General features: G+C 45.9%; 3 protein-coding genes, 1 long non-coding RNA gene and 2 pseudogenes across 4 annotated transcripts; 1 reads left to right on the forward strand and 5 right to left on the reverse strand.

Moving 5' to 3' along the window:
* Window positions 1-3,583: 3,583 nt before the first annotated feature.
* LOC109733769 (mavicyanin-like) lies at window positions 3,584-4,085 on the reverse strand (annotated as a pseudogene).
* A 1,822-nt stretch (window positions 4,086-5,907) lies between these two features.
* Window positions 5,908-6,423, reverse strand: LOC109733758 (mavicyanin-like). Its single transcript, XM_020292974.1, has one exon. It carries the CDS (start codon window positions 6,421-6,423, stop codon window positions 5,908-5,910), a length of 516 nt encoding a protein of 171 aa, XP_020148563.1.
* A 1,427-nt stretch (window positions 6,424-7,850) lies between these two features.
* Window positions 7,851-8,634, reverse strand: LOC109733756 (mavicyanin-like). The gene has a single exon (XM_020292973.3). It carries the CDS (start codon window positions 8,486-8,488, stop codon window positions 7,973-7,975), a length of 516 nt encoding a protein of 171 aa, XP_020148562.1. The 5' UTR covers window positions 8,489-8,634; the 3' UTR covers window positions 7,851-7,972.
* A 4,836-nt stretch (window positions 8,635-13,470) lies between these two features.
* Window positions 13,471-14,034, reverse strand: LOC109733767 (uclacyanin 1-like). The gene is made up of 2 exons (XM_073509674.1): window positions 13,859-14,034; window positions 13,471-13,822 (listed from the first exon to the last, which is right to left on the reverse strand). Exons 1-2 carry the CDS (start codon window positions 14,032-14,034, stop codon window positions 13,471-13,473), a joined length of 528 nt encoding a protein of 175 aa, XP_073365775.1.
* Window positions 14,035-19,281: 5,247 nt separating this feature from the next.
* LOC109733755 (mavicyanin-like) lies at window positions 19,282-19,825 on the reverse strand (annotated as a pseudogene).
* A 727-nt stretch (window positions 19,826-20,552) lies between these two features.
* On the forward strand, window positions 20,553-21,094 carry LOC123497418 (uncharacterized). Its single transcript, XR_006671113.1, has 2 exons — window positions 20,553-20,635; window positions 20,773-21,094. It is a non-coding gene; the product is annotated as an uncharacterized lncRNA (long non-coding RNA).
* Window positions 21,095-26,583: the final 5,489 nt, after the last annotated feature.

The raw sequence follows: 26,583 nt of genomic DNA on the forward strand, positions 1-26,583 counted from the left end.
TGGGCACCACCAATTCAATCAATTCCCTTCGTTGATTATCTCGCTCAAATTTATTAAATGTAATGATATCTCTCTACATTTTCACTTCTAGCCGCTCAAGTTGTCCGTAACCAGGGACACGGCTAATCAATGAGTTTTATACAGTCTGCAGAGATTTGTGCACATTCCCCACAAGACACAATCATCCCTTTGTAGCTCCCACACTCAATTGTACAGAAATTGGGAGATTGTGATGAGGTCTTCCAAAAGAGTTTCCCTTAACTCTGATAGTGCCCATCCCACCTACTCCCTCCGTTTCAAAATAGATGACTCAACTTTGTATTAACTTTAGTAAAAGTTAGTACAAAGTTGAGTCATCTTTGTGGCTGCACATGTAAGCTAGTAGTTATAAAAAGGTGGTTGATCTCTTTGGGCCTGATCGAATGGTCCACTAGTGTGCTCTCCCATGATGGTAACACTGTACCTTGCCACCATTCATACTATTTTTCCTAGGTATTTCATGAAACTATGTTGGTCCTATTTAATACATTGCCAGTCACATCTCATCATGAATATCACTTCACATGAACCCATCCACTTTAGCAAATAAAATATAATATTTCTACAACGATGGCGACAAGGAAGTAAGCTCAGACCTACTCATTGAACTACACTAGGATCATACTACATATTTATCATACATACTCCTACTCATGCATACTACTCAAAAGGGACTAAATGCATAGTAAAATATAGGTTCATGTGTATGAACAAGAGATGGAACTTGTCTTGGTCTTCACTTGTAATAGTACAAAGTCTGATACTATTCTGCTTCGCTCTTTGGTGAATCTGATATAAGTAAATAACACTCAGTGAACAAGCATGCCATATAGAAGAATAAAAAAGAACACAAGAACAAATATGGCATAGTATAAAAGAACAACACCATACTAAGTATTATATCTAATATAGATTCTTATGATGTTTTAGGATAAAAGGAAAAGAATTAACTCAAAAGAGTTAATGGAAATAAAGATATAGTTAAGCCAGGATTCAAATTTGAATAAATACAAATGGCTTGAATATTTGAAACTAAGTTACATAATGGATGAGGTTTTAGTAGAGATTTATGCAAAAACAATCACTTGAAAAGGATTTCTAGTTTACAAGTGATGATTAAAACAAGGCTTGAATTCAAATTTGAATATCCCTAAAAGTATAAACTAAAGCTAGGGTTCATTGGATAAAAGTGAATCATAAGAAGAAAATGCCAAATGAATTATTTGAGGAATAAAATTTTTGAATTATAGGAATTCTATGGCTTGAATTCAAAATTCATATTGAATCATGAAAAGTTTGAAAGTCTGGATCAAGTGGTATATATGAATAAAGAATAATCTAACGATCATAATGCAGTAGACTTCACTAAATCTGGACATGTGGTTTGCATGTAAGACCCTATTAAAGGTTCAAATACAAATTTGAACACAATCAAATTTGTATGTTCACAAGATGAAACCAAGTGTAGCATAGGATGATGCATTTCGTGAATATCATTTTGCAAAAAGTCCCCTTGGATTCAGACTTGGAGCTAAAAAGTTATGACGGTTTTAAATCTCAGGTACTTTTCTGCCAAATTGCCATATAACTCTACGCGGCATGATATTTTGAATTTAAATGGGGAACAGCTGGCGACGTGATATTGCTCAGTAAAGGTTCGTTCAGGAAATATCAGGGGCTGTTGGATATGTGTCAATGGACACATGTGCCGCGTCCACGTCACAGGGTCGCGACGCTCATTGGAATCCCAGCCGGAGAAGGAGAAGACGGCGGCGGTGGGCTCTGGTCGAAGTGGGCGCTGCCCTCTGTGGTCCTCCGCATCAGCGAAGAGCACAATGGGGCTCCCCTGGTCACAGCGATCATTTTCATAACTTAAATGTCATCGGGCAAAACTTGTGTCAACGACCGCTTGTGTCTGGAGCACGGGCGGTGTCGGCAAGATTCGCCGGACGCCAGGGTGGTCTTTTCCATGTGGATCTGCGTGAGTAAATGGGTCAAAGAGGCGCGCCATTGAGAGAGAGAGAGAGAGAGAGAGAGAGAGAGAGAGAGAGAGAGAGAGAGAGAGAGATGTGGAGGTGCCTGTGGTGGTCAATGGGGCTTACGGCCGCTAGAATCAACCGTAGAAGCGAGTCTGGCTGGCGGAGCTTCCAGAGCTCATAGAGCTCGACTCTGAGGGAGGGTGTCTGGTATTTATAGGGGGTATATGCTGTCCGGGTCAGTGAGATGATCACGAAATCGCGGCAAAGCTAAGCTGGCAACAAATCGACGGGATCAAGCTTATACCATGCAGGAGGAAGGGGATGATGCATGGGGTCCACCCGTCGGCGACTCCAGGTGAGAGAGAAAGGGGGCATGTGGTGGCCCTTAATCTGAAGTGAGATCAGACGGTCCATGTTGCCTCATGCCTCATACTGATTCGGCTGCTAAAACGGACATGGCGTTTAAGTCTTGTGTTGGGAATTCGCAGGGTTAGAAACAGTGTTTGTATGTGCAATATTACACAAGTGCAACCTTGTGGCATTATCAAGTCTTGAGTTGGGAATTCACATGGTTAGAAACAGTGTTTGCTCTAGAATACATTGATGTTCACTTGTAATTTGCAGAAGGACAACTTGCAATCAACCATAGTATTTGATCCTGCCGGAGATCTCTCATTGTCTACTTGCAATCTAGAATACAGATTGAAAAATGAATGTTCTAATATGTACCTTGGTCCCAGTCGAGGCCGAGCGAGGAGAGGTCGCTGAGGATGGCCTCCTCGGAATTCCTGGTGGTACTTGAAGATCACGGTTCAAGCACCCCCGATGTGGAATTTGCTGATCGCCACAAGGGAGCGAACGCTGAGCGGGTAGCTGGCGGCGGGCGAAGCACGGTCACGCCTAAAAAAGGAGCCTGACGCGGAGCTACAATGGCGAAGAGGTGGGAGAGTGGCAACGACGAGCTAGGCCAGGCGAACGGGTGGCAGCCGGGGTCCGGGGCCGTGGGGAGCAACAACTATGACCATGGTCAGCCGGGGATCCTCGCGCCGCCATCTACACACCGGCGAGAGATGGGATTGGCAGATGCGTTCAGGATTGAGGGATTGCCAAATCTTTCTAAAAAAACATTCACACAGGGCCATAATTCCCTTGACTGATTAAAATTAATAATTTTAGTTAATAGTTTAAATCAACGACTGAAAATAATTAGCAGGGGTTTGTGTAATACTCCCTCCGTTCGGAATTATTTGTCGCAGAAATGGATGTATCTAGACGTATTTTAGTTTTAGATATATCCATTTCCGAGACAAGTAATTCCGAACGGAGGGAGTACAAGTTTAAGTTACGAAATATTTGGCTCTCACGGTTTAGAAAGAACATGTTTCAAGACAAATGTTGTATAAGACCAAAAGAATCTTTATTAACAAATCCTCCAAAATGAATCAGCAAAACACAAAGGCCGAATACGTCCAACATACACATAACTACTTAACTATACACACAGATAGTTTTTGTACTTCTCTATACAATAACGTACACATGTGCGTGCGACTGCCGAGATGCACTCAAGCCATGAGGTAGGCAACGACAAGCAAAACAGCAAGGCCAAACTCCATGGCCTCCACATTGGTTGCAGCGGAGACATGTGTTGGCGGGGGAGCGTTGCTTGCACTTGGGCTGCAGGCTGGGGCGGGTGACGAAGAGGAGGAGCCTGGCATGACATCGATTTTGACCTTCACGCCGCCCGTGCAATGACCAGGGAAACCACAGATGAAGTAGCGGGTGCCGGTGGCGGTGAGGGAGACAACATCATTCTCGGAGTTGAAGGTGGTGACGGGGCTGGCGGTGCTGCAGGAGTCGTAGTCTGCTGCTAACCTTGAGGACGTTGTGTGCCTGAGAGGAGTACTTGAAGACGATCTGATCGCTGGTTTGGAAGTTTCTAGAGGACGCCCAAGTGACGTAGTTGGTGTTGAGGTCCCATGCGCCGCCCGGCTCGCCCACGTTGTAGCTTACCGCAGACGCAGTGCTCAGGACGCCCAAGTGACGTAGTTGGTGCTGAGGTCCCATGCGCCGCCCGTCTCGCCCACGTTGTAGGTTACCACATGTTAGCTTATACTAGCACTAATGCCCGTGCATTGCAACGGGAGAGAAAAGCACCTGGTTGCGAGTATCTCTTCACGTCTTCATTGGCGTTGCTCAATGATGCCCGATAAATCGCGCATTATACCAAAAATAGTTAATTTCATTTTAGTACAATGTATTTGCTTCACTACTAAGGCAACACAAATTTCCATGAACCAGTGTTCGCTAGGTTTACGGACTGTGTAGCATAGCACTATTCGTGTCTAATGATATTAGGAGCGTTGTACAAAAACCATTAATCCATGGCTAATATAATAGAGAAAGTATGGAGTTTGTGTCGCACACAACTTTGAATCCGAGTACGACTCTTTGTACTTTGGTGACGGGCGAATGAAAACACAAAACCTGCACCGCGTACCACTATGTGCCATCTTTTGTATTCAACTCTGACAAACGTCACAAATAAGATTACTCTCCCTCTAGTAACATTGTGAAATTAAAGTTGTTTCACTAAAAGTAAAATATAAATATCTAGATTCTTGTTTGTTTTTGCGGAAAAACTTTGTCAAACATGCAAAAGTTGTTAGGTTTTCTTGCTTTTTTCAAGTTAATTTGACTTATATCAGGTGTGTAGATGATCTGAAACTACGACTCCTAGCCATTCAGCATGGATGGTGAGCTATCTAAAAAACGAAGAAAACTACGGCTCCTATGACATGAAGATATAAAAAAAGCTCAATTCAAGTATAAAGGAAACCTTTAACCATTTTGCATCGGGAGAAAGATTGACGTGTATATATTTTTAGACGGAAGCATTGGCCATTATGTCATAAATCAATCATTGCATGCGAGTATACAATCCCATTTCACGTGCGCATTTGAGAAATCTATTGTTTAAAAAAATCTGAAATCCCTCCCTTCCTTCTATATTCACTTTCCTTCCCCTTCCTTTCCTTTTTTAGTTTCTTTATTTCCTTCCTTATGACGGGATGGCTTTCCACTTTTTCCCAGGTGGCTCACTGATGTTCAAGCAATTTGTCTATGTATCTAAATTGGTCGGTTTTAGTGTATAGGAGCGATGTGGTACTAATAAATTCTATGACGAACGAACTATAAAACACAAGTCACAAGTATTACCTAGCTCATGTGGCAGTAGCCGTAATGATTGCTGGTCAGGTCACCAGTTCGAAACCCTATGCCTATTATTTTTTGTTCGGCCCACAAAACATTTTCTCCCCTGAACCAGCTGCGTGCGGCCCAGAACGACGTACAAACAAAATAATTAAGGCCCATGAGAACTGACGGGAATAAAATAACACGGGCAGAAACTATTAGTACCACCTCGGATAGTTAAAATCTCAAAAGTATAATTAATAATATGGGTGAACGGATGAAAAAAATGACGAAACACACCTTGCTTTATTAGTAGGTATAGATATTAGACCCGAGATATATGTTAACATGTGCTCCACTTAGATATGTAATACTTAACTAATTACAAGTTCAATTGTAGCCTACAAATACATATTTTTGAGACAAATCGAACAATCATGCTAATTATATATCTAATCTATAAACCTCTGCCTGGTACAAGTCAAAGTTATGCAACTCTAGCTTATCAAATTCTAGAATGAACATGCTTCTTGACAAATGTTGTATAAGAGAGACAAGAAAAATCTTTATTAAAGAAGAAGCCCGAATACATACAACCTACACATATAATTACTTGGCTACACATATACTTGCTAGTAATAATTACTTGACTATACATGACTTTATACATTTATGTGCAGCTGCACAAATGAACTCAAGCCATGAGGCCAGCAACGACAAGCAAGACGGCGAGGCCAAAGCCCGTAGCCTCCACAGAGATGGCGGTGGAGACAGGCGTCGGTGGAGGAGCGTTGCTTGCACTTGGGCCGCTGGCCGGGCCAGGCGAGGAAGAGGAGGATCTTGGCATGACATCGATCTTGACCTTCATGCCACCCGCACAATGGCCAGGGAAGCCGCATATGAAGTAGCGGGTGCCGGTGACGGTAAGGGCGATGACATCATTCCCGGAGTTGAGGGTGGCAATGGGGGTCGCAGTGCTGCATGAGTCGTAGTCGGCCTTGCTGACCTCGAGGACATCGTGCGCTTGAGGGGAGTACTTGAAGACGATCTGGTCGTCGGGTTGGAAGGTCCTGGAGGACGCCCATGTGCTGTAGTTGGTGCCGAGGTCCCACGCTCTGCCGGGCTCGCCGACATTGTAGATTGCAGCCGAGGCGGTGCTCATGATGGCCATCGCGGCCACGGCGAGGAGAATGGTTCTGGTGATGGCCATGGCAGTAGGACCTGGAAGCAAGGCAGTGAGAGCTAGCAGAGGAGATACGAGTCGGATGCTACTATACTGAACCTTGAGGTGAGATTGTGTTGCTTCTTTAGGTGTCTGTGTCGGGTCCTATATATACAAACTCATGGCCAGGTGGGTTGAAGAAACACATGCCGTAGGTGAAAGCGTAGAATATAGAGTACGCGGGTACACGAGCTAGGCATGCAGATAGTACGTACTTGGTCTTACTCAAACACCTAGATAGATATATAATAAATAATAGACTGAAGATGTTAAGACCTTTTCAAGCGTTCTCATGGCATAGAAGCCATTGTACTTGGCCAGCTGCTTCAATACCGACGCAGTCTGGGCTCCAATCCTCAAAGGAGACGCAGTTGACTATCATAACTGATAAATCTTGTATAAGTAGATCCATAGGGCCAGCTGCATATAAACTCTCAGTCTAAAAAAAGTTTTAACCTCCTCTATTAAAATGGGCAGGTTTATTGTATGAACTCCCCGTCACAACTTTCAACTTAAGAGGTAAAAGCTCTCAGACCACGGATTAAGCAGAAAAATAGTGACCAACATTGGATCATCCTGAATTGCAAAATAACGGCTCATGAAAAAAAGACTGAGCGGTAATATTACATTAAAGTAAATTTTATGTACTAAAAGGATGGATATACAATGGTGCCAACGATGACTACTTTTGATTATAGTGATGAAAGATTTTCGAAGGATAGGTATTATTTGTCAACCAATGTTAGATAGAAGTCTGGTATATTTGTATTATTTGTTGTACATGCTCATAGCATCTTTATGCTATGTATAAGACTTGAAATCTAATCATTTCCTACCAGACCATCTTGATGAATGCTGCGTCGCGCTGCATGGGCCATGACTATCCCTTGATGAAGCACTTTTATCCAATGCAGCTGCTATTTTTACATTACTGAACGATGGTGCCTGGACTGGGGAAATTTTGGTCCCTCAGAGCGTTGATAGTGATCATCCTCCAGCCGCAAGAACATAATAGGGCAGAATTCATTCCCAAAAAGCACCCGTCACCCACTCCCATGGCTCTCTCTCCCTCGACGACGGTGATTGTCCCGTGCAACACCAGAAACAGGAACATGTATCGCACTCCATCATCCAAAAAGCAGGGATTTTCCCAGCCGATTTTGATCCAGTATGTCCGGGGTCGGGGGCATCCTAGTTGTTCTTCACCATTTGTTGCAGCTGGTTGTTCGGGACAGTTCATTTACAATCAGGGGCAATACTAATTGCATGTCTAATCTAGCAATGTATTTCTGTACTACAAGTTTAAGTTACGAAATTGTTGGTTCTCACGTTTTAGAATGAACATGTTTCAAGACAAATGTTGTATAAGACCAAAAGAATCTTTATTAATAAATCCTCCAAAATGAATCAGCAATACACAAAGCCTGAATACACCCAACATAAACATAACTACTTGATCATACACACAGATAGTTGCTAGTAATAATTACTTGAATATACATAAAATACACATGTGCCTGTGACTACAGAGATGCACTCAAGCCATGAGGCCGGCAATGGCAAGCAAAACAGCAAGGCCAAACCCCGTGGCCTCCACATTGGTGGCAGCAGAGACAGGTGTCGGCGGGGGAGCATTGCTTGCACTTGGGCCGCTGGCCGGTGCGGGTGACGTAGAGGAGGAGCCTGGCATGACATCGATCTTAACCTTCATGCCACCCGCGCAATGACCAGGGAAACCACAGATGAAGTACCGGGTGCCGGTGGCTGTGAGGGTGACAACATCATTCCCGGAGTTGAAGGTGGTGATGGGGTTGGCCGTGCTGCAAGAGTCGTAGTCTGCCTTGCTGACTTCAAGGACATCGTGTGCCTGAGGGGAGTACTTGAAGACGATCTGATCGCTGGTTTGGAAGTTCCTAGAGGACGCCCAAGTGCCGTAGTTGGTGCTGAGGTCCCATGCGCCGCCCGGCTCGCCCACGTTGTAGATTGCCGCTGACGCGGTGCTCAGGACGGCCATCGCAGCCACGGCGAGAAGAATGGTTCTCCTGGCAGCCATTGCGGTTGGAACTGTAAAGAGAGCTAGCAGAGGAGATTATAACTTGTAAGGCAGGTGTGTATCGATCCTTGAGTGGAGAATGTGTTTGCTTTCCTAGGAGGCAGTGTCGGGTCCTATATATAGAACAATACAGGCTACACCTGGTGTGATGGACAAACATGTGCGGTTGGTGGGAGCGTAGAATGAAGTTTGTGTACCTGGATTTTGGACTTTGAATATTATGTGTAGGTGGGAACACAAGCAGCTGGTACGTACTTGATCAAAATAGACTGAGGATGTGAAGACCGGGCTGTGCTGTTGGCGTGCTGACCATTTCACGCGTTCCTTTCCTTTTTCTTCAGTATCGACGCGGTCTACAAGAACATGAGGTAGACTATCACGATCCACATAGCTTCTTTTTTTAGGGGATCCACATAGCTTCTGACGTAGATCCAATTGTCCAATGCATTATTTTGACAAAGCTTTTTTTATTAGTGGATTTGACATATTAAAGAGACCCTAAAATTTTGTTGTTGGAATGATTTAATTACATGTACACCCGCAAAAAGAAAAATTACAAGTACAAATGATACAGTTGGTCACTATAATGTTATCCTATATACCTATGTTAATAGAGCTGAACTAGCCATTAGTACTACTCTATTACATAGAAAATTGGGTGTCCTACTGATTTGGAGGCCCGTTGCAGCCGAACACTCTGCACAGGTGCATGGTACGGATGGCCTGTTGCGTGCCTTGATTTGGATCGCAGACACTACACACTAGTGTAGAATCTTGAATTTCTCAAAAAAAAAAAGTGCAAGAAAAGCACAGTGATCGCCGTCAACTATAATAATATCTATGGTCAATGATAGTTGCTCGTGCTTGATAAGAAATATATATATGTTTTGCTATATAGAGACCTTTTACGGACGGGTTCAAATTGTGGACTGATTCTAATAGCAAGATGAGTATTTTCAAAATCAATGTATTTGCTTTTTAAATGACACGTTAAAGTATCTCGTAATGAAATTTTACACATGCATAAAATACATCTTTGCATGCGTGCCAAATTGTTTTCCCTTTTTTTGCCACTTCAAAATTTATTTTCAAATTTTTCGAGAATATAGATGATATAGAGCCTGTGATCCAATACAAATTTCTACTGTTGCTGCCAAGATAAATATGACCTTTCATTTTAGATAAAGTTAGTTGAATTGCAGGCTGAAACTCCATTTTAGCAGTTTTAAATGTGCTAATTGTATGTATCCAACACTAGTATGAAAAGTAGTCCTTGTCGCCATGATATATCTAGGTTTTCCATGAACGATCACCGAAGGAGAGGATCCCCATGTGAATGAATTACTCAAATCACCGCAAAAGTGCTGAAATTTTAATTACAAGTTTGTGTGTGAGTATAGATATTCTATTGCTCATTACTTTTGAGATAGCTCACCAGTCATGCCAAATGGTAGGAGAGATATTCCCGCCAAGACATAGCGGATATTTGTAAAATTTAATTCAGTTTAATAATACATCGCACAGTATATTATTTCACTCGATGATGTTATTTTGCAGTCCAGGATGATGCACTGTGGGTCAATTGTACGGCTCAACATGCATTTTACAATTCCTATCATGTTTTTTGCCTGGATGTAATTTAAAACATGTTCACTTAACTGTATATGGTATGAAAGCTTTACTTCTTGATTTGAATATCGGAATTTGTTCATCGTTGGCCTTTTAAGTTGGGGGTTGTAACTTTTTTTGTCGTTGAAACTTGAAAGGTGTAAGTGAAGGTGTAAAAGAAATCATTAAAGGCTTCAATATAATTAGTTCTCACGTAAAATTCACATAACTACTTGACTATACACACAGATAGTTGCTAGTAATAAGTACATCTCTATACAATAACGTACACAAAACAGCGAGGCCAGACCCCATGGCCTCCACATTGGTTGCAGCGGAGACAGGTGTTGGCGGGGCAGCATTACTTGCATTTGGACCGCTGGCCGAGGTGGGTGACGAAGAGGAGGAGCCTGGCATGACATCGATCTTGACCTTCATGCCGCCCGCGCAATGGCCAGGGAAACCGCAGATGAAGTAGCGGGTGCCGGTGGCGGTGAGGGTGACAACATCATTTCCGGAGTTGAGGATGGTGCAGGAGTCGTAGTCTGCCTTGCTGACCTCGAGTACGTCGTGTGCCTGAGGGGAGTACTTGAAGACGATCTGATCGCTGGTTTGGAAGTTCCTAGAGGACGCCCAAGTGCCCTAGTTGGTGCTGAGGTCCCATGCGCTGCCTGGCTCGCCTACGTTGTAGATTGCTGCAGACGCAGTGCTCAGGACGGTCTATGCCCTGGTGGGTTGAAGAAACGTGTGTAGTAGGTGGAAGCCTAGAAAGGCATGCAGCTGGTACGTACTTGGTCATACTCAGACACGTAGGAGTATAGATATGATAATCATCGATCGACTGAACATCTGAAGATCGGGCTGTGTTGTTGGCCTGATGACCTTTCACGCGTTTCCTTTCCTTTTCCTCCAGTATCGACGCGGTCTACAAGACATAAAGTAGACTACCACAATCCACAGACTTTGTGACGTACTCCCTCCGTTCGGAATTACTTGTCTCGGAAATGGATGTATCTAGAACTAAAATATGTCTAGATACATCTATTTCTGCGACAAGTAATTCCGAACGGAGGGAGTAGATCCAAGTGCCCAGCTGCATTTCAACTCCATCTAAAAAAGCCTTTAACTTCCTCTGTTAAAATTGTCAGCTTTCAACTACCTGATTTCCAGCTGGATCACAAATTCACAACTAATTAAAATTGCAGCTTTTAAATTTCAAGAAACATAAATCACAACTCTCGTAAAAGCAAAATATATTTATGGCACAAAAGTCTGACATTAAACTCAAGAAGTAATGCTTTTGTATCACACATCTATGAAATTTGAAATTGGTAAAATGGCGTATTCTCAGCCCGTGAAAATTCAGCGGAACAAATGACTCACTTTGCATCATCCTAGATTGTGAAAAAAAGGTTTAGATAATGACTAAGAATATATATCTAAATTGAATTAAAGTTTTACTAGAATAAAAGGCTAGACAGTGGCGGTGACGGGGACTAGTTTTTGATGAAAATGATGAACAAGTCTTGAAGAATAGGTACATAACCATTATTGTTGCATAGAGTCCTCTAATTCATTTGAAACTGTCTGGGGTGCATGCGCACAAAATATTTATGCGAGGCGAGCCTTGAAACATCATCCTTTTCAACCAGCCCCTGATGCACTATGTAATTTGCTACTAGGCGATTTGAGACTACACCATAGAGGCAGCATGCATGCATGTCTATGTACAGTGCTTCTCAGGATCGAGCGATGGCGGTGCTTCTGCGCCGTAGTCCCTCTTGAGGGCATCGAGTTTGGAACTTGCACTGGTTGGAGGGACCAGCGGCGGCAGTGCTGAGGTCGCGACCGCCTCGTTTTCTTTGTGCCGTTGGGCCTTTAGAGCGGGTCTGCAGCGACTTGTGGTGGGGAGGTGATGGCTGTCAATGGTTGTTGTTGTGTGGCAATACAGTAGCCTGCAGCCCATACGGCCACGTCGTTTTGGCCGCATCTTGCTCACTGTTGTGTCGTCTGATGGAGCTGCGGGAGTTGGGCTATGGGGCGGCGGCCTGCTGTCTTTGACGGTGGCGCCCCCATGGTCATGTGGATGGCATGGAGGCTGGGTCTCACAGTGGTGACAACTTCTATGAGGCTGGCGGCGGAATGGGAAGCCCCCTCCACCAACAAACCAGGTTCCATGTGGCCTGGCGGGTGACACATGTGTCTCTTCCAGAAGCGTCATGGCATGCCTCTCGCCGGCGGGTGCTATGTATGATATCTCATGCGGAGACATCATGGTGCATGGTGGGTCTGACGAAGGTGTCATGTTTTGCTTATTGTTGTTGAATCAAAGGTGGTGTGACTGAGACTGGAGGCGAGGCAGCGTGGGACGTCTTTGTCTTCCGGTTTCTTCTAATGCGGTATCTGGCGAGCAAGGTGTCGGTAGTCGGACAAGTGTTGATGGTACAAACGACTTCAACGACAAGCATGTACACTCCGGTGGAAACACTAGATCACCGATCAGGCTATAATGGCGCACGCTATGTTGTGCCATTGCTGAAGGTGGTGGATCGAAGCTTGGCTTTGGAAATAAAAAATTCCGAGATAGACCTTGGGTTGGACTCGTCATCATCGGCCCACCAGTGGAGATTCCTACTCATTTTGTTTTTGTCTTTTATAATAGGGTTAGTGCCTGTCCGGTGCAGTTACTGTCACGAGGCGTGTCGCATCGTTTTTTTTTACTTTTCAGGTCAATGTTGTTCCGCTGCTGAATTTTCAATAATAAATAATCTATGGATGTGTGCATCACTTGATGCAGAGGCCCGAGTTTCATTTTACAAAATGTGTTGCCATTGTCACGTTCAGGAATTAAAGGCCAAAGCTAGAGTTTTTAGGACCAGAATTGATAACTGAGGTACATATGTCCTGGCTTTGACAAATGTAGCAAGACATGATTGCCAGAGGAGCCCAACACACCCAAGAGAAGCATGGGCTAAAACTTTCTACAATGTCGATCCCTTCGAAATGGCATCAGACTGTACATATCATGGTCTCGTGTCTAATCTTTATTTGTTTTTCATCTAGTCTAGTATGGTTACCACATGTTATCTTATAGTTTGTTACCACAAGTTAGCTTATATATTAGACCCGAGTTATATGTTAATATGTGTTCAACTTAAATATATAATACTTCCCTAATTACATGTTCAAATGTAGCCTACAAATACATATTTTCGAGACAAATCCAACAGTCATGCTAATTATATGTCAAAGTTACGTAAGTCTAGCTTATGAAAGTCTAGAATGAACATGTTTCTTGACAAATGTTGTATAAGAGAGACTAGAAAAATCTTTATTAAAGAAGAAGCCCAAATACATACAACCTACACGTATAATTACTTGGCTACACATATACTTGCTAGTACAATTACTTGACTATACATGATTGTATACAAATGTGTAGCAAGCAAGACAGTGAGGCCAAAGTCCGTAGCCTCCACAGAGATGGCGGCGGAGACAGGCGTCGGTAGGGGAGTGTTGCTTGCACTTGGGCCGCCGGCCGGGCTAGGCGACGAAGAGGAGGAGCTTGGCATGACATCGATCTTGACCTTCATGCCGCCCGCACAATGGCCAGGGAAGCCGCATATGAAGTAGCGGGAGCCAGTGACGGTAAGGGCGATGACATCATTCCCGGAGTTGAGGGTGGCAATGGGGGTTGCATTGCTGCATGAGTCGTAGTCGGCCTTGCTGACCTCGAGGACATCGTGCGCCTAAGGGGAGTACTTGAAGACGATCTGGTCGTCGGGTTGGAAGTTCCTGGATGACGCCCACGTGCTGTAGTTGGTGCCGAGGTCCCATGCTCCGCCGGGCTCGCCGACATTGTACATTGCAGCCGTGGCGGCCGTGCTCAGGATGGCCATCGCGGCCACGACAAGGAGAATGGTTCTGGTGACGGGCATTGCAGCAGGACCTGGAAGCAAGGCAGTGAGAGCTAGCAGAGGAGATACGAGTCGGATGCTACTATACTGAACCTTGAGGTGAGATTGTGTTGCTTCTTTAGGTGTCTGTGTCGGGGAGGGGAACTTTTGGTTCCTGGTACATATGTATCCTATATGGGAAAAATATTTAGCAATTCAACAAAAAGTCAAAAAAAATGAAAATATTTTCGAAATAAACTTGACCTTTCATTGTACTAGTGAGAAAAGTTCCACAAAAAGAAAATTCCTCTTTGACTTCTTTTCAAAAAAGACAAATTTTTGGTTGAAATAGTGTGAATGGTGACCTATAATAGCAAATAATTTTTGTCTTTTTCGCTGTGAAGTCAACATAGGATTTTCTTTTGTGAAAATTTATATACTGGTGCGCAAGTGAGTCAAGTTTAATCTAAAAATACTTTTGAAGTACTTTGACTTTTTGTTTAATTATTTAAAAAAAACCCATATAGGGTGTATATGCATGCGGGAGCCAAAGAGTATTTCCCTCTGTGTCGGGTCCTAATATAAACTCATGGCCAGGTGAGTTGAAGAAACGCGTGCGGTAGGTGAAAGCGTAGAATATAGAGTACGCGGGAACAGAGTAAATTGTTGAAAGCCACCACATTTGTGGCTAGGGTACTCCAAAACCACCACTTTTACCAGAAATCACAAAAAACCACCACTTCCGCAGCAAGTGAGTAACAAATCACACTGATTTGAAATTGAACGCATCTAACAACAAAACTAACATGTGGGACCCGTCTATCCGGGCTGATGTGGCAAAGACTAGTCCTAGTCAATGTTTGACCTGCTGAGGTGTTGGTATAGGTGTTGTGCGTGCACACGAAGTACTCGACGAAATGCCAGAGCCTAGTCACCTGTCTACGTGTTTATTCTTTGCCAAGTCAACCTGATATGTGGGCCAGGCATGTCAGTTTTTCACTTAGTCACAGCTGGCAGCTCGTTTAGTGCATTTTTTTAATCACTTGCCGCGGAAGTGGTGGTATTTTGTGATTTCTGACAAAAGTGGTGGTTTTGAAGTACCCTAACCATAAATGTGGTCGCTTTCAGCAATTTACTCGCGGGAACACGAGCTAGATATGCAGGTAGTACGTACTTGGTCATACACACACACACACACACACACACACACACACACACATATATATATATATATATATATATATATATATATATATATATATATATATATATATATATATATATATATATATATATATATATATAACGCTATTCTAAGCGTGAGTGTAGAATAGCTTATTCTACACCCCCTAGTAGCGCTGTATAAAAAATTTAGTAAAACGATGTATAAAATTTAGTAATTAGGAAATATATTTTTTACTACCTAAGTTTGTAATTTACTTCATTTTTACGAAAATTACTATATTTTACATAATGTGTTACTATATTTTGTATGTACCGTTATAGGGGGTAGAATAAGCTATTCTACACTCACGCTTAGTTTAGCGTTACTATATATATATATATATATATATATATATATATATATATATATATATATATACACACACACACTAAATAATAGACTGAAGATGTTAAGACCTTTTCAAGCGTTCTCATGGCATAGCAGCCATTGCCTGCTGGTTCAATATCGACGCGGTCAATCTAGGCTCCAAGGAGACGTAGTTGACTATCATAACTTACAAACCTTGTAGAGGTAGATCCAAAGGTCCAGCCGCATATAAACTCTTACTCTAAAAAAAGTTGTAACTTCCTCTATTAAAATCGGCAGGGTTGATTTATGAATTCCACGTCACAAATTTCAACTGAAAAGGTAAAAGTCCAATATTAAAACCAAGAAGTAGAGCTTTCAGCCCGCGGATTAAGCCAAAAAGTAACCGATATTGCATCATCTGGAACTGCAAAATAACTGCAGGTCATGAAAAAAAAGATTGAACGATATATTATATTAAAGTAAATTTTATCTAATAAAAAGATAGATATACCATTAATGGCGCCAATGAGGACTACTTTTGATTATTGTGAAGAAAATTTTCTTGAAGGACAAGGCCAAATCCACCGCACGACCCTAAATGAACGTCCGGTTTGGCCTGTTTTCGTCCGTTTGGGGCGACAATGGGGTCGCTCATGTTCGCTTGCGGCTGTTGGGTTGTCGGTGCGCCCAACGCGCGGCCGCACCTCAAATCATGTCCAGGGTGGACGTGATTAAAAAAACATAAAAACTAAAATGAAATGCCAAAAAAATTAAATAAACGCAAACATAAAAACATAAAACATAAATTAACCATCACGGCCACAAAACGGCCCAGTTCCACGGTTAACATAGACATAATTAACATAAAAAAACGCTGCCCACGCGCTCCTGCCGTGCCCGTCGATGCCGTGGCCGTCGCCGTTTTCAGTGGCCGTTGTTGTCGCTGACGAGGTCGACGTAGTCCGGCGGCGTCCAGAGGTGGAACGGCGGTGCGTGGTACACGGTGGTGGGCTGGAAGGCGGGAGGTGCCTGCACCACCTCCTCCCGTGGCGACGCCTCCCGCTCCGGTGACCGCGGCGGCGTGGGGCACCAGTTCACGCCCCCACGACGTCGGCCATCTCCGGAGCCATGCGCGACCAGCTCCACTGCTGGACCACCAGGCCCGGGTGGAACGCGGCCACGGGCTCCTCCTCCATCACCTCTTCCGCCCTCACCATCTCCAGCTCGGGGATGGCGACGTCACCGGCCGCAGAGAGGGCCATCATCTCCTCGAGGCCCTCCCATTGGCGCTCATCGTGCATGTTCATGGAGTCCTCTATGACACGTTGCATGAGCCAGGCCTCCTCCTCCGCTGTCATGCGAGGAGGTGGTGGTGGCGATGGAGATGGTGAAGGCGACGGCGTGGGCGTGAGGCCGCGCACCCGCGTACGCCCGCGCACCTGGGGAGCAGCCGCTGCGCGCTCTCGACGTGACCGCCGCGGCCCCGACGAGGTGCCGGCGAAGAAGGAGGCGCGCCGCACGTCGTGCTCGTCCCTTAGCCACGTGTCCCACAGGTCGGAGTCGGGGGCTTACCTGGGGTCGTAGTACAGGTCGTCCGGCAGGAGGCGGCGGCCGCGCTCGATCTCCTCGCGGCGCGCACGGCCGCTCATCGGGACCGGCGGGATCGGCACCCGGTCGGCGAAGAGATGCCAGTTATTGGAGAGGTGTACGTCGCTCCACGGGAGCGGTGTCCTCGTCTCCCAATAACACCGACATACATCCGCATTGATGTACTGCCGGTCGCGCTCGCCGTCGGCCGTAGGGCCGATGGTGAATGGGGCAGGCGCGGGGGCCCGACGCCGTGGTGATGCGGGCTCCTCTTTCACTGAGCCGTGTTGGCAGCCCGAGGACGAGCCAGCCTCGCGGTCGTGCTTCCCCTTGGCCGGTGTTCCGGAACCCCATGGCTGCGAGGCGGCCGGCCGGCGAGATCTAGGACGTGGAGAGGGAGAGCTAGGGTTTGGGTCGTGTCGGGTTTCGAGGAGGCAGCACGGGCTCGAGTGGGTGTGGACGACGACCGGTCCACGGCTTCCCATTTAAGAAGGACGACGACCTTTCGCTGGGTGGATGACAGGTGGGGCCGACCGGGAGTGTGCATTAATGTTGGCCGGTGGGAGGTAGGTGGCCGCCTGCCACGCGGCCCCGAAGCAAACGAGTGACGTGTCCGTTTGCTGTCCGCCGCGACCCAAACCCTACGCATGTTTGCGCTCGAAATGGGTCGGCCCGGAGACTAAACGGACCAGATGGGTCCAAGCCGCCGCGCGCTGGGCCGTGTGGTCTGTCCGTTTTGCCCCAAACAGACGGGGCCGGGCGGGATGGGGTCGCGCGCTGGAGTTGACCTAAGTACACGGGAGTGGGAGACGGGACATGCGGACGAATGTTGGATAGAAGTTTCTGGTCTATTTGGACTATTTGTCGTGCATGCTCATAGCATCTTTCTGCTAGGTAAGAACATCTACAGCCAGGCACTCTAAACCCCTCTCATACGTCCGGGCGGACGGTCGAGTCAGTGAGCGGCCAAAAAAGAAAGCGACCCAGACAGGCGCCTTAAATAGGCCTGAAATGTCCGGGCGCATCCGCCATGTCGGACAAACGGTTGGGTCCGACACGGAATCGCCCCGAAACCCAATATCCCAACGGGCTTCTCCAGTGAGGGTGCGACCGTCGTGTGGCACCGCTTCGGCTCGGCGCCCGAGGCCAAAGTCCAGCTATTTGAGCCGGCCACGTCCCCAACTCTAGCCACAACCTCTTCTGCCCTCTCCGTGCTGCCAGTCCGAGCACATTTCTCTCCTTGTCCATCTCTCTTTTCCCTCGCCGTCCGCCATGGCCCGATAAAAGAAGACGACCTATGCTATGCTCACGCCGGAGCGCCGCTTCCGGATCGAGAAGGAGATCTGGGCGAGGCGCGCCGCCCGCATCATAGCCAGCCTGCCTCCAGACTCGCCAGAGCCGGAGGAGGAGGAGTAGCATGACGAGGAGGAGGAAGAGGAGTAGCAGCCGGTTCCAATGAAGGTGGCGGATCCGGAGGTGAAATGCTGCGCCACGTCGCATGGGCCATGACCTATCCCTGGATAGATCAGTTTTACCCAATGCCGCATGTATTTTTATAGTTCTGAACGATGGGGCTTGGAGTGGGGAAATTTTGGTCTCTCAGAGCATCGATAGTCATCGTTGTCCAGCCACAAGAACATAACAAGGAAGAATTCGCTCCTGAAAAGCACCCATCACCCACTCCCATGGCTCTCTTTCCCTCGACGACGGTGACTGTCCCTTGCAACACCAGAAACAGGAACATGTATGGTACTCCACGAGCAAAGGACATGATTTTTTGGCCAGACGATTTTGATCCAGTATGTTCGGGGCGGTGGCCATCCTAATTGTTCTTCACCATTTGTGGCAGCTGGTTCTTTGGGACAGTTCATTTACAATCGGGGCAGACTAATTGCATGTCTAATCTATGTGTATATCTTTCTGTAATACAAGTTTAAGTTACGAAAGTCTGGGCACTTACGGTTTAGAACGAACGTGTTTCAGGACAAATGTTGTATAAGGCCAAAAGAATCCTTTTTAACAAATCCTCCAAAATGAATCAGTAAAAGGCAAAGCCCAAATACGTCCAGCATACACATAACTACTTGACTATATACACAGATAATTGCTAGTAATAATTTCTTAACTATACATAAAGTACACATGTGCCTGCGAATGTGGAGATGCACTCAAGCCATGAGGCCGACAATGGCAAGCAAAACGGCGAGGCCAAACCCAGTGGCCTCCACATTGGTGGCAGTGGAGACAGGTGTCGGCGGGGGCGCGTTGGTTGCACTTGGGCCGCTGGCCGGGGCGGGTGACGTAGAGGAGGAGCCTGGCATGACATCAATCTTAACCTTCATGCCGCCCGCGCAATGACCAGGGAAACCGCAGATGAAGTAGCGGGTGCCCGTGGCGGTGAGGCTATCAACATCATTCCCGGAGTTGAAGCTGGTGACGGGGCTGGCGGTGCTGCATGAGTCATAGTCGGCCTTGCTGACCTCGTGGACGTCGTGTGCCTGAGGGGAGTACTTGAAGACGATCTGGTCGCCGGTTTGGAAGTTCTAGAGGACGCCCAAGTGCCGTAGTTGGTGCTGAGGTCCCATGCGCCGCCCGGCTCGCCCACATTGTAGGTTGCCGCAGACGCCGTGCTCAGGATGGCCATGGCAGCCATGGCAAGAAGAACGGTTCTCCTTGCAGCCATTTCGGTTGGGAATGGAAGCAGAGCTTGCAGAGGAGATTATAAGGCAGGTGCTGTATTGATCCTTGAGCGGAGAATGTGTTTGCTTCCTAGGCGGCTGTGTCGGGTCCTATTTATACTGTACAGGCTATGCCCGGGTGAGTTGGAGAAACGTGTGAGGTTGGTGGAAGCGTCGAGTGCGTGTACCTGCTTGATTTTGGACTTTGAATGTTGTGCACTCTCTCCGTTTCAAAATAGATGACTCAACTTTATATTAACTTTAGTATAAAATTAGTATAAAATTGGGTCATCTATTTGGGAACGGAGGAAGTAGATAGGAACACAAGCAAGCTACGCATGCAGCCAGGGGCGGAGCTACAGGGTGGCCAGGGTGGGCCAGCCCACCCTGGGATTTTGGGCCAGATTATTATATACCTATGGATTTTTAACCGGGCCAGAAAAAAATCAGCCCAAAACACATACCGATTGATCCAGCAGCGAAACGGAGCCACACCCTCGTCTCATCCACTGCAGGATGTGCAGCCGCCTCGTGCCCTCGTCTCGACGCCATCCGGCCCTCGCCTCACCGCCGCCGTTCCTCGCGGCCTCGCCGGTCGCTGGCCGGAGCGGCGGAGCCCAGCCCGCCTCCCCTTCCCGCCCGGCGCTAGCCTGGCCCTGCCGCCCGCCCGCCCCTGCCTTGACCCGGGCCGTCTGTCGCCTGGCCCTGCCGCCTGTCCGGCCCTGCCTCCGCCGGAGTCCGGCCCTCTGCCTCCCTGCAAAGCCGTCGGTGCCGCTCAGGCGCTCAGTAGCCAGTCTCCGGTGGCAGCACCGCAGCAACCAGCAAGTGTGCAAATCGATTTAAGGTACCGAAACCCCCTAATTTTTTATTTAGGGTTTGCTTTTTTGCACTATGCTATCATGAATTGATGAACACATGCATAATTTTCACATCATTTCTGTCTCAATTAGCTTTATTGATAGAAACTAATTTTTATTGCAGAATTGTTAAAGAATGAAGAGGGCCGGAGACATTGTTTCTCTGAAGATAGGAAAGAAGAAGAAGGCAGGGAGATGTGGCCGAAGAGCAAGCCGGAGATGAGAAGTTTTCCTTGGAGTCATTGATCAAATTAGTCAAGAGCTTGAAAATCGGTTTGTTGAGATTAATATGGAGTTGCTTTCTTGTATGTCTGCTTTGAATTTGGTGTACTTGCTTCTAAAATTGGTATTGATTCTACCGGTGGCAACAACAAATGTTGAGAGAGCATTTTCTGCTGTGAGTATAGTTAAGAACAAGTTGAGAAATAAGATGGGTGATAGTCTTTTGGATGATTGCCTAGTCACATACATTGAGAGGGATGCTTTTGCTGAGGTGAATGAAGATGATATAATCGATACTTTCATGGCAAGGCAAAAGCGTAGGCCAAAAACATAGTCTTTTTGAACTTCTCTAGGTATGTATTATGATCCATATAGTATGCACTATGTATGCTTCTTTATGCAAAACTTAAACTTAATCGAGAATTTTAGTGTGTTTGTAAGACAATAATGATCTATTTCTATGTGATATTGGTAACTGGTTAGAACGTCCACATGTCATATTTCTTGTAAAAAAAATTTGGGGGGGGGGGGGGGGGGGGGTCGGACCATCCTGATGTCAAATGCTAGCTCCGCCACTGCATGCAGCTGGTACGTACTTGGTCATCATAGACTGAGGATGGGAAAACTTGACTGTGTTGTTGGCATGCTAACCTTTTCACGCGTTCCTTTCCTTTTTCTTCAATATCGACTCCGTCTAGAAGACATGACGTAGACTATCACGATCCACATATCTAGATCCAAGTGTCCAAAGTATTATTTTTATAAAGAATATTTTATTTGGAATGATTTAATTATTACAACTTTTACAGTAGTTGGCATTTTTTGGAGCCGTTCGTTTGTCTCGATCTAACGGTGGATACATACGTCGTACTCGAAAGTACGCGGATGAAAGTACTCGAAAGTACTCGAAAGTACTATTAGTCTAGGGGCATTTTAGTCCTAGGAAATATATGACAAGGTGGGGCCCTCTCGTCCAATGCAAAACCGCCGCCCCTCTCCTCCAATGCAAAACCGCCGCCCCTCTCGTCCAATGCAAAGCCGCCGCCGTGCTCCTTCCCCTCTTCCATCACCATTGCAACCGCAGCCATCTCCTAGCCTTCTCCTCCTTCTCGCGGCCGCAACTTTGCTCTTCTCATCTTCCACATACACCCCCCTCTTTCATCCACGCAAGATCCTCGATGAAGCGGCAGATCGAGCACATCAGCGGCGGCGAGAACGCCGACTTCGTGGAGATCGCCGGCGGCGAGAACGCCGACTTCATGGAGATCGCCGGCGGCGACCAGGTCAAGATGGCCAGGTTGATGGAGATCCGTTCTTGGTTTCACAACATATTGCAGATGAACTGGACGGCAATGGCCACTTTGAAGCAAATGACGAGGAGGGAGAGGGCAAAGCTTCCCCCCCCACCCACACAACCGATGCACAAGGTCGAGATCCTCCTCTGGGCGATGGAGCCGGCCGATTCGTCCAGCCCGTGGACCAGGCGTAGGTGGTGGGCGTTCAGATCCAGGGTAGAGCATCCACTGGATCAGGAACCCACGATGCACGAGGTGCTGTTGCAGATTGTGGAGCCTCCAACCGAGTCGGTGATGACTCCGAAGCGCAAGAGGAGGAGGACAGTGGTCGCGACATCGCTTCCCCGCCGTTCTCCACGCTTCCCTCGCCGCTCTCCTCGTCTGAACGGCGGACGTAGCTATGTTTAGGGTAAGATTGCTGAATTTCATTCATCATTACTTGCCACTTGCTTAATTTGATTCTCTGCAATATGTTCTTGCTACCTGTGTACTTGAATCCTAATTTGATCGACGAGGCTGTAATGAGTCTAGGCATATAGCATTGCTATGTTTACTTGCTACGTTTTGATGTGAATGAGTGGTATCCATGATAGGAAATTTTGTCTGTCACCTCAAGAGTTGTGTTCAAATTACGTGATGCAATCTGTGTAAATTGAACTTGCAATATTTTGGCTGCAAGAAGTGCCTCTAGAAAAGTTCAGTACACAGTTTAGAGTGATAGACTCTGGGTTGACACTGAAATATTTCAATACTGCAAGTTTAGTAGATAGTTGTAGGCATTGAAATATTTCAGTACTGACAGGTTCACACTGAAATATTTGAGTAGTGCAATTGTAGTACACACGGGTACACACTGAAAAATTTCAGTAGTGCAATGCAATTTCAGTACACACGGGTAGACACTGAATATTTCAGTACTGCAGTTTCAGTACATGCACGCAGCCCTAAAAATATTTCTGTGTAGCAGTTTCAGTACACGCGCGTAGCCACTGAAATATTTCGGTGGTGCTGTATCAGTATAAGCACGTAGCCTCTGAAATATTTCGGTGGTGCACTTTCAGTACACGCACGTACCCACTGAAATATTTCAGTGGTTCACTTTTAGTACACGCACGTACGAAATGAAATATTTCAGTGGTGCTGTTTCAGTACACGCATGTAGCAACTGAAATATTTCAGTGTTGCAGTTTTAGTACACACACATAGCCACTGAAATATTTCAGTAATGCACTTTCAGTACAGAGATGTAGACATTGAAATATTTCAGTAGTGCCATGTCGGTGATCTTGCATCCAAATATTTAGGGCTTCCTAATGATTCAGCAAAAAAATAGACATAAGCAGTAAAATAATTTTTGTAGGGATGTTGGCTTACTCATGTTGCCGTGCTGTACAACCTTTTGCTTCACTTCCTGTAAGTGCTTCTTGCATGTGCTATGGCCTACATGCTGTTTACTCTCATCACAGCAGTGATTTTGCATCTTGCAAAGGTCTTATTAATTCAACATTGACTTCTATGAACTTTGTATTCAAATTCGTATCCTCCTACAGTTGTTGTGACAGATTTCCTTGGCATCTTCAAATTACCGTACTGTCATTTTCCAATACCAACTGTATTCAATCTGAAACTTTCAGTTACTTATATGCTACAGGTGGAATCATGGATAGGTTGCTGAAGATGCTGCGCCTCACAATAAAAGTCCCTTGCTGAACCTCAACATCACAAGCTTTTTTGCATTTCTAGTTGTCTCACTATTTCATGTGATGTATTTGAATACCAGAAGTTGTTATGCATTACAAGTTCAATCTGATAATCGTAGTACCTGCAGTCTGTGTGTTATCTGTTTTGTTTGTGTGGGATCAAAATCTAATACGGTTCTGATTCCTGTTTTCATGGCCTTGATGCTAAGTTAAGTACATGCTGGTCAGAGTGATCGGAGGGAAGGGTGGCGCTGGTGGGAAATATTTTAGGGTTTTATCGTCGTGATAACCCTAGAAAATTAATAAAAACGTCAAAAATCAATGGAACTAGTCATGGATGCTTCTCATGTTGGTACAAGGGTGAAGAAAGAATACAGGTCCATTTGAAGCAAGTCGAGAAAAACCCGTCCTTCCATACGGACCCTTACCTCCTACCGGAACGGCCGCCGGTGAAGGATCGACAACGTGCGCTTCTCGCGTCACCTCCGAGAAGTATTCTAAGCATTTAATCGTATTAGAAAATCCATACAAATGCCGACAACCTGACCAAACTAGTCTTGCTTCCTTCTCATGTTGATACAAAGAAGTGGAAATTTTTTGGGTCCATTTACATCATGTCCGGCAAGTATTTTAAGCACTATAAATTCAAAAAAATATAAAACCTTGGAAACCTAGCTTTGTTTGTGCAAGAGATCATGTGTGCCAAATTTGGGTGATTTGGAGGTGGTCGAAAAAATCATCGCATTTCGGAGGGACCATTTGGTCTAACTTAAGCCATTTTTTGAACAAAGGTGCTTTTTTCACCACCTCCAAATCACCCAATTTCTCTATGACACGGTGACCCACATGTGCCAAACATGTCCATGAAAGAAAATTTGAAAAAAAAATATTTTACAATGCCCCCTTGAGGTATAGACCGATGTTTTGATTAGTCAGTCTAGAGGGCAGTATAAATTCAAAAAAATTCAAAAAAATATAAAACCTTGGAAACCTAGCTTTGTTTGTGCAAGAGATCATGTGTACCAAAATTGAGGTGATTTGGAGGTGGTCGAAAAAATCACCGCATTCCGGAGAGACCATTGAGGTGGAGGAGAGTTCGTGGCCGCAGAATATCCCGTAGCCGTTTCTGGAGACAGGACAGCGACAGAATCCGAGGCAGATTAGCCTGTAGCAGCCGGTTTTGGGCGGTCCTGATCTTCTGTGGCAGCGGGCCGAGGCGCTGTTGAGAGTGGAGCCGCAGAAGATCCAGGGCGGCTCGCAGACTCATCATGAGCCCATGATGCTGCAGGCCCACTGGAGTCAGGGGCTGTCTCCACGTCCGCCTGGCGAACGGTGGGGCGCCGCTTGTAGCACACGGGCTGGGCCGCAAAGCGCGTGGGTCTCTAATCATTATCTGGTTGCCGCGTGGCCGCCGGTTATTGGTGCGGGCCGGAGGGCGCGCCTCGCCCGGTCCGAGGTGGCCGCGTGTCGAGCGGCGGGTCGGAGGCGCGCGTGCAGCCGACCGCAGCTGGCGCGTCTGGTCGATCTGCCGCGGATCCGCAGCTGTCACCTGGCGCTGATCCCGGAGACGATTGCCTGGGCCTCTGTGACGGAAATCTCGAAGAGGATATGTTCCCCACGCCGCGGCACACGCGATATAGCTCGCCCGGAACGATTTCTTCACCAGTTTCTTCGCCGTTTTCACTGTTTTGTTCGCCTGGCTCCCCTGTAGCATGGTGAGTTGTACATGCAGATACAAACACACTTTGATAAGAAGCCGCAAGCAGTTTTCCTTGCACTCTACGGGGAGGATATGTAGGATGAGTATGGTTCATCATCTGTATTCATGTATATTTTTCAATTGAAGAGCATGGATGACTAATGTATTTTTTGGATTTATCAGGCTTTTATTTTGTTTTCAGGAGCGAAATATAATTCCTCCATTACATCTATTTCCAAATTTTATCATGCAACCTAAACAAGCTACACGCTGGCCACGAAGAAACCATGATTCTTGAGGTTGCACTTGAAAAACTCACATATAAAATGCAAAAAAATATCCCAAACTAATACTGTTACAAGAGAGTGGACAACCAAATAGCTGAGTCATACAATATGAGTTAGTCACTAACTGACAGAATGAAGTATTTTAGAGAAAAGGTCACACGATACTAGACATAGACGACAATGCACACGCCAACATCAGGTTGATCGTCGACGTACTTGATGTCCGACCGTGCGCACAATGTTGTAGCTATCATAGTTCTGCTTTGAGATCCTGCACATAAGGTTATTATTAATGCCATGGAATATATTTGGACACATTAAAACATTAAATTACGGCATATTAGGTACCTCTATCAACTTGGTGCACGTACGTCGATTGTGACCATCTACCTCATGACAATAGCTACATCTACCCTTTGTTCTGGTTTTCTTCATCTTTGCCTGTAGCCTTTTCTTCGGAGCACCTCGGCCTGGCACATGCACGGGATCCAGAACCTTTTCGAAACCTTCACCATCAAGGTTAGCCGATCGTGGCATCAACGGGCCGAACCTAATGCTGTTACCTTGAGCATTAGTTGATCCCTTGCTATCAGCTTGTTCACTTGTTGATCCTTTGCAAACATCTTGTCCTTCCAAAACCCTTTTTAGATGCTGAAACGCCTCATCAGAGTGGCATGCCTTGAAACATGCTGCGTGACTAAAATTCCTTAGCTTACGGTACCTTTGTAGGGC

The sequence above is a fragment of the Aegilops tauschii genome, chromosome 2 (assembly GCF_002575655.3).
Source record: "Aegilops tauschii subsp. strangulata cultivar AL8/78 chromosome 2, Aet v6.0, whole genome shotgun sequence".
NCBI classification, from domain to species: Eukaryota; Viridiplantae; Streptophyta; class Magnoliopsida; order Poales; family Poaceae; genus Aegilops; species Aegilops tauschii.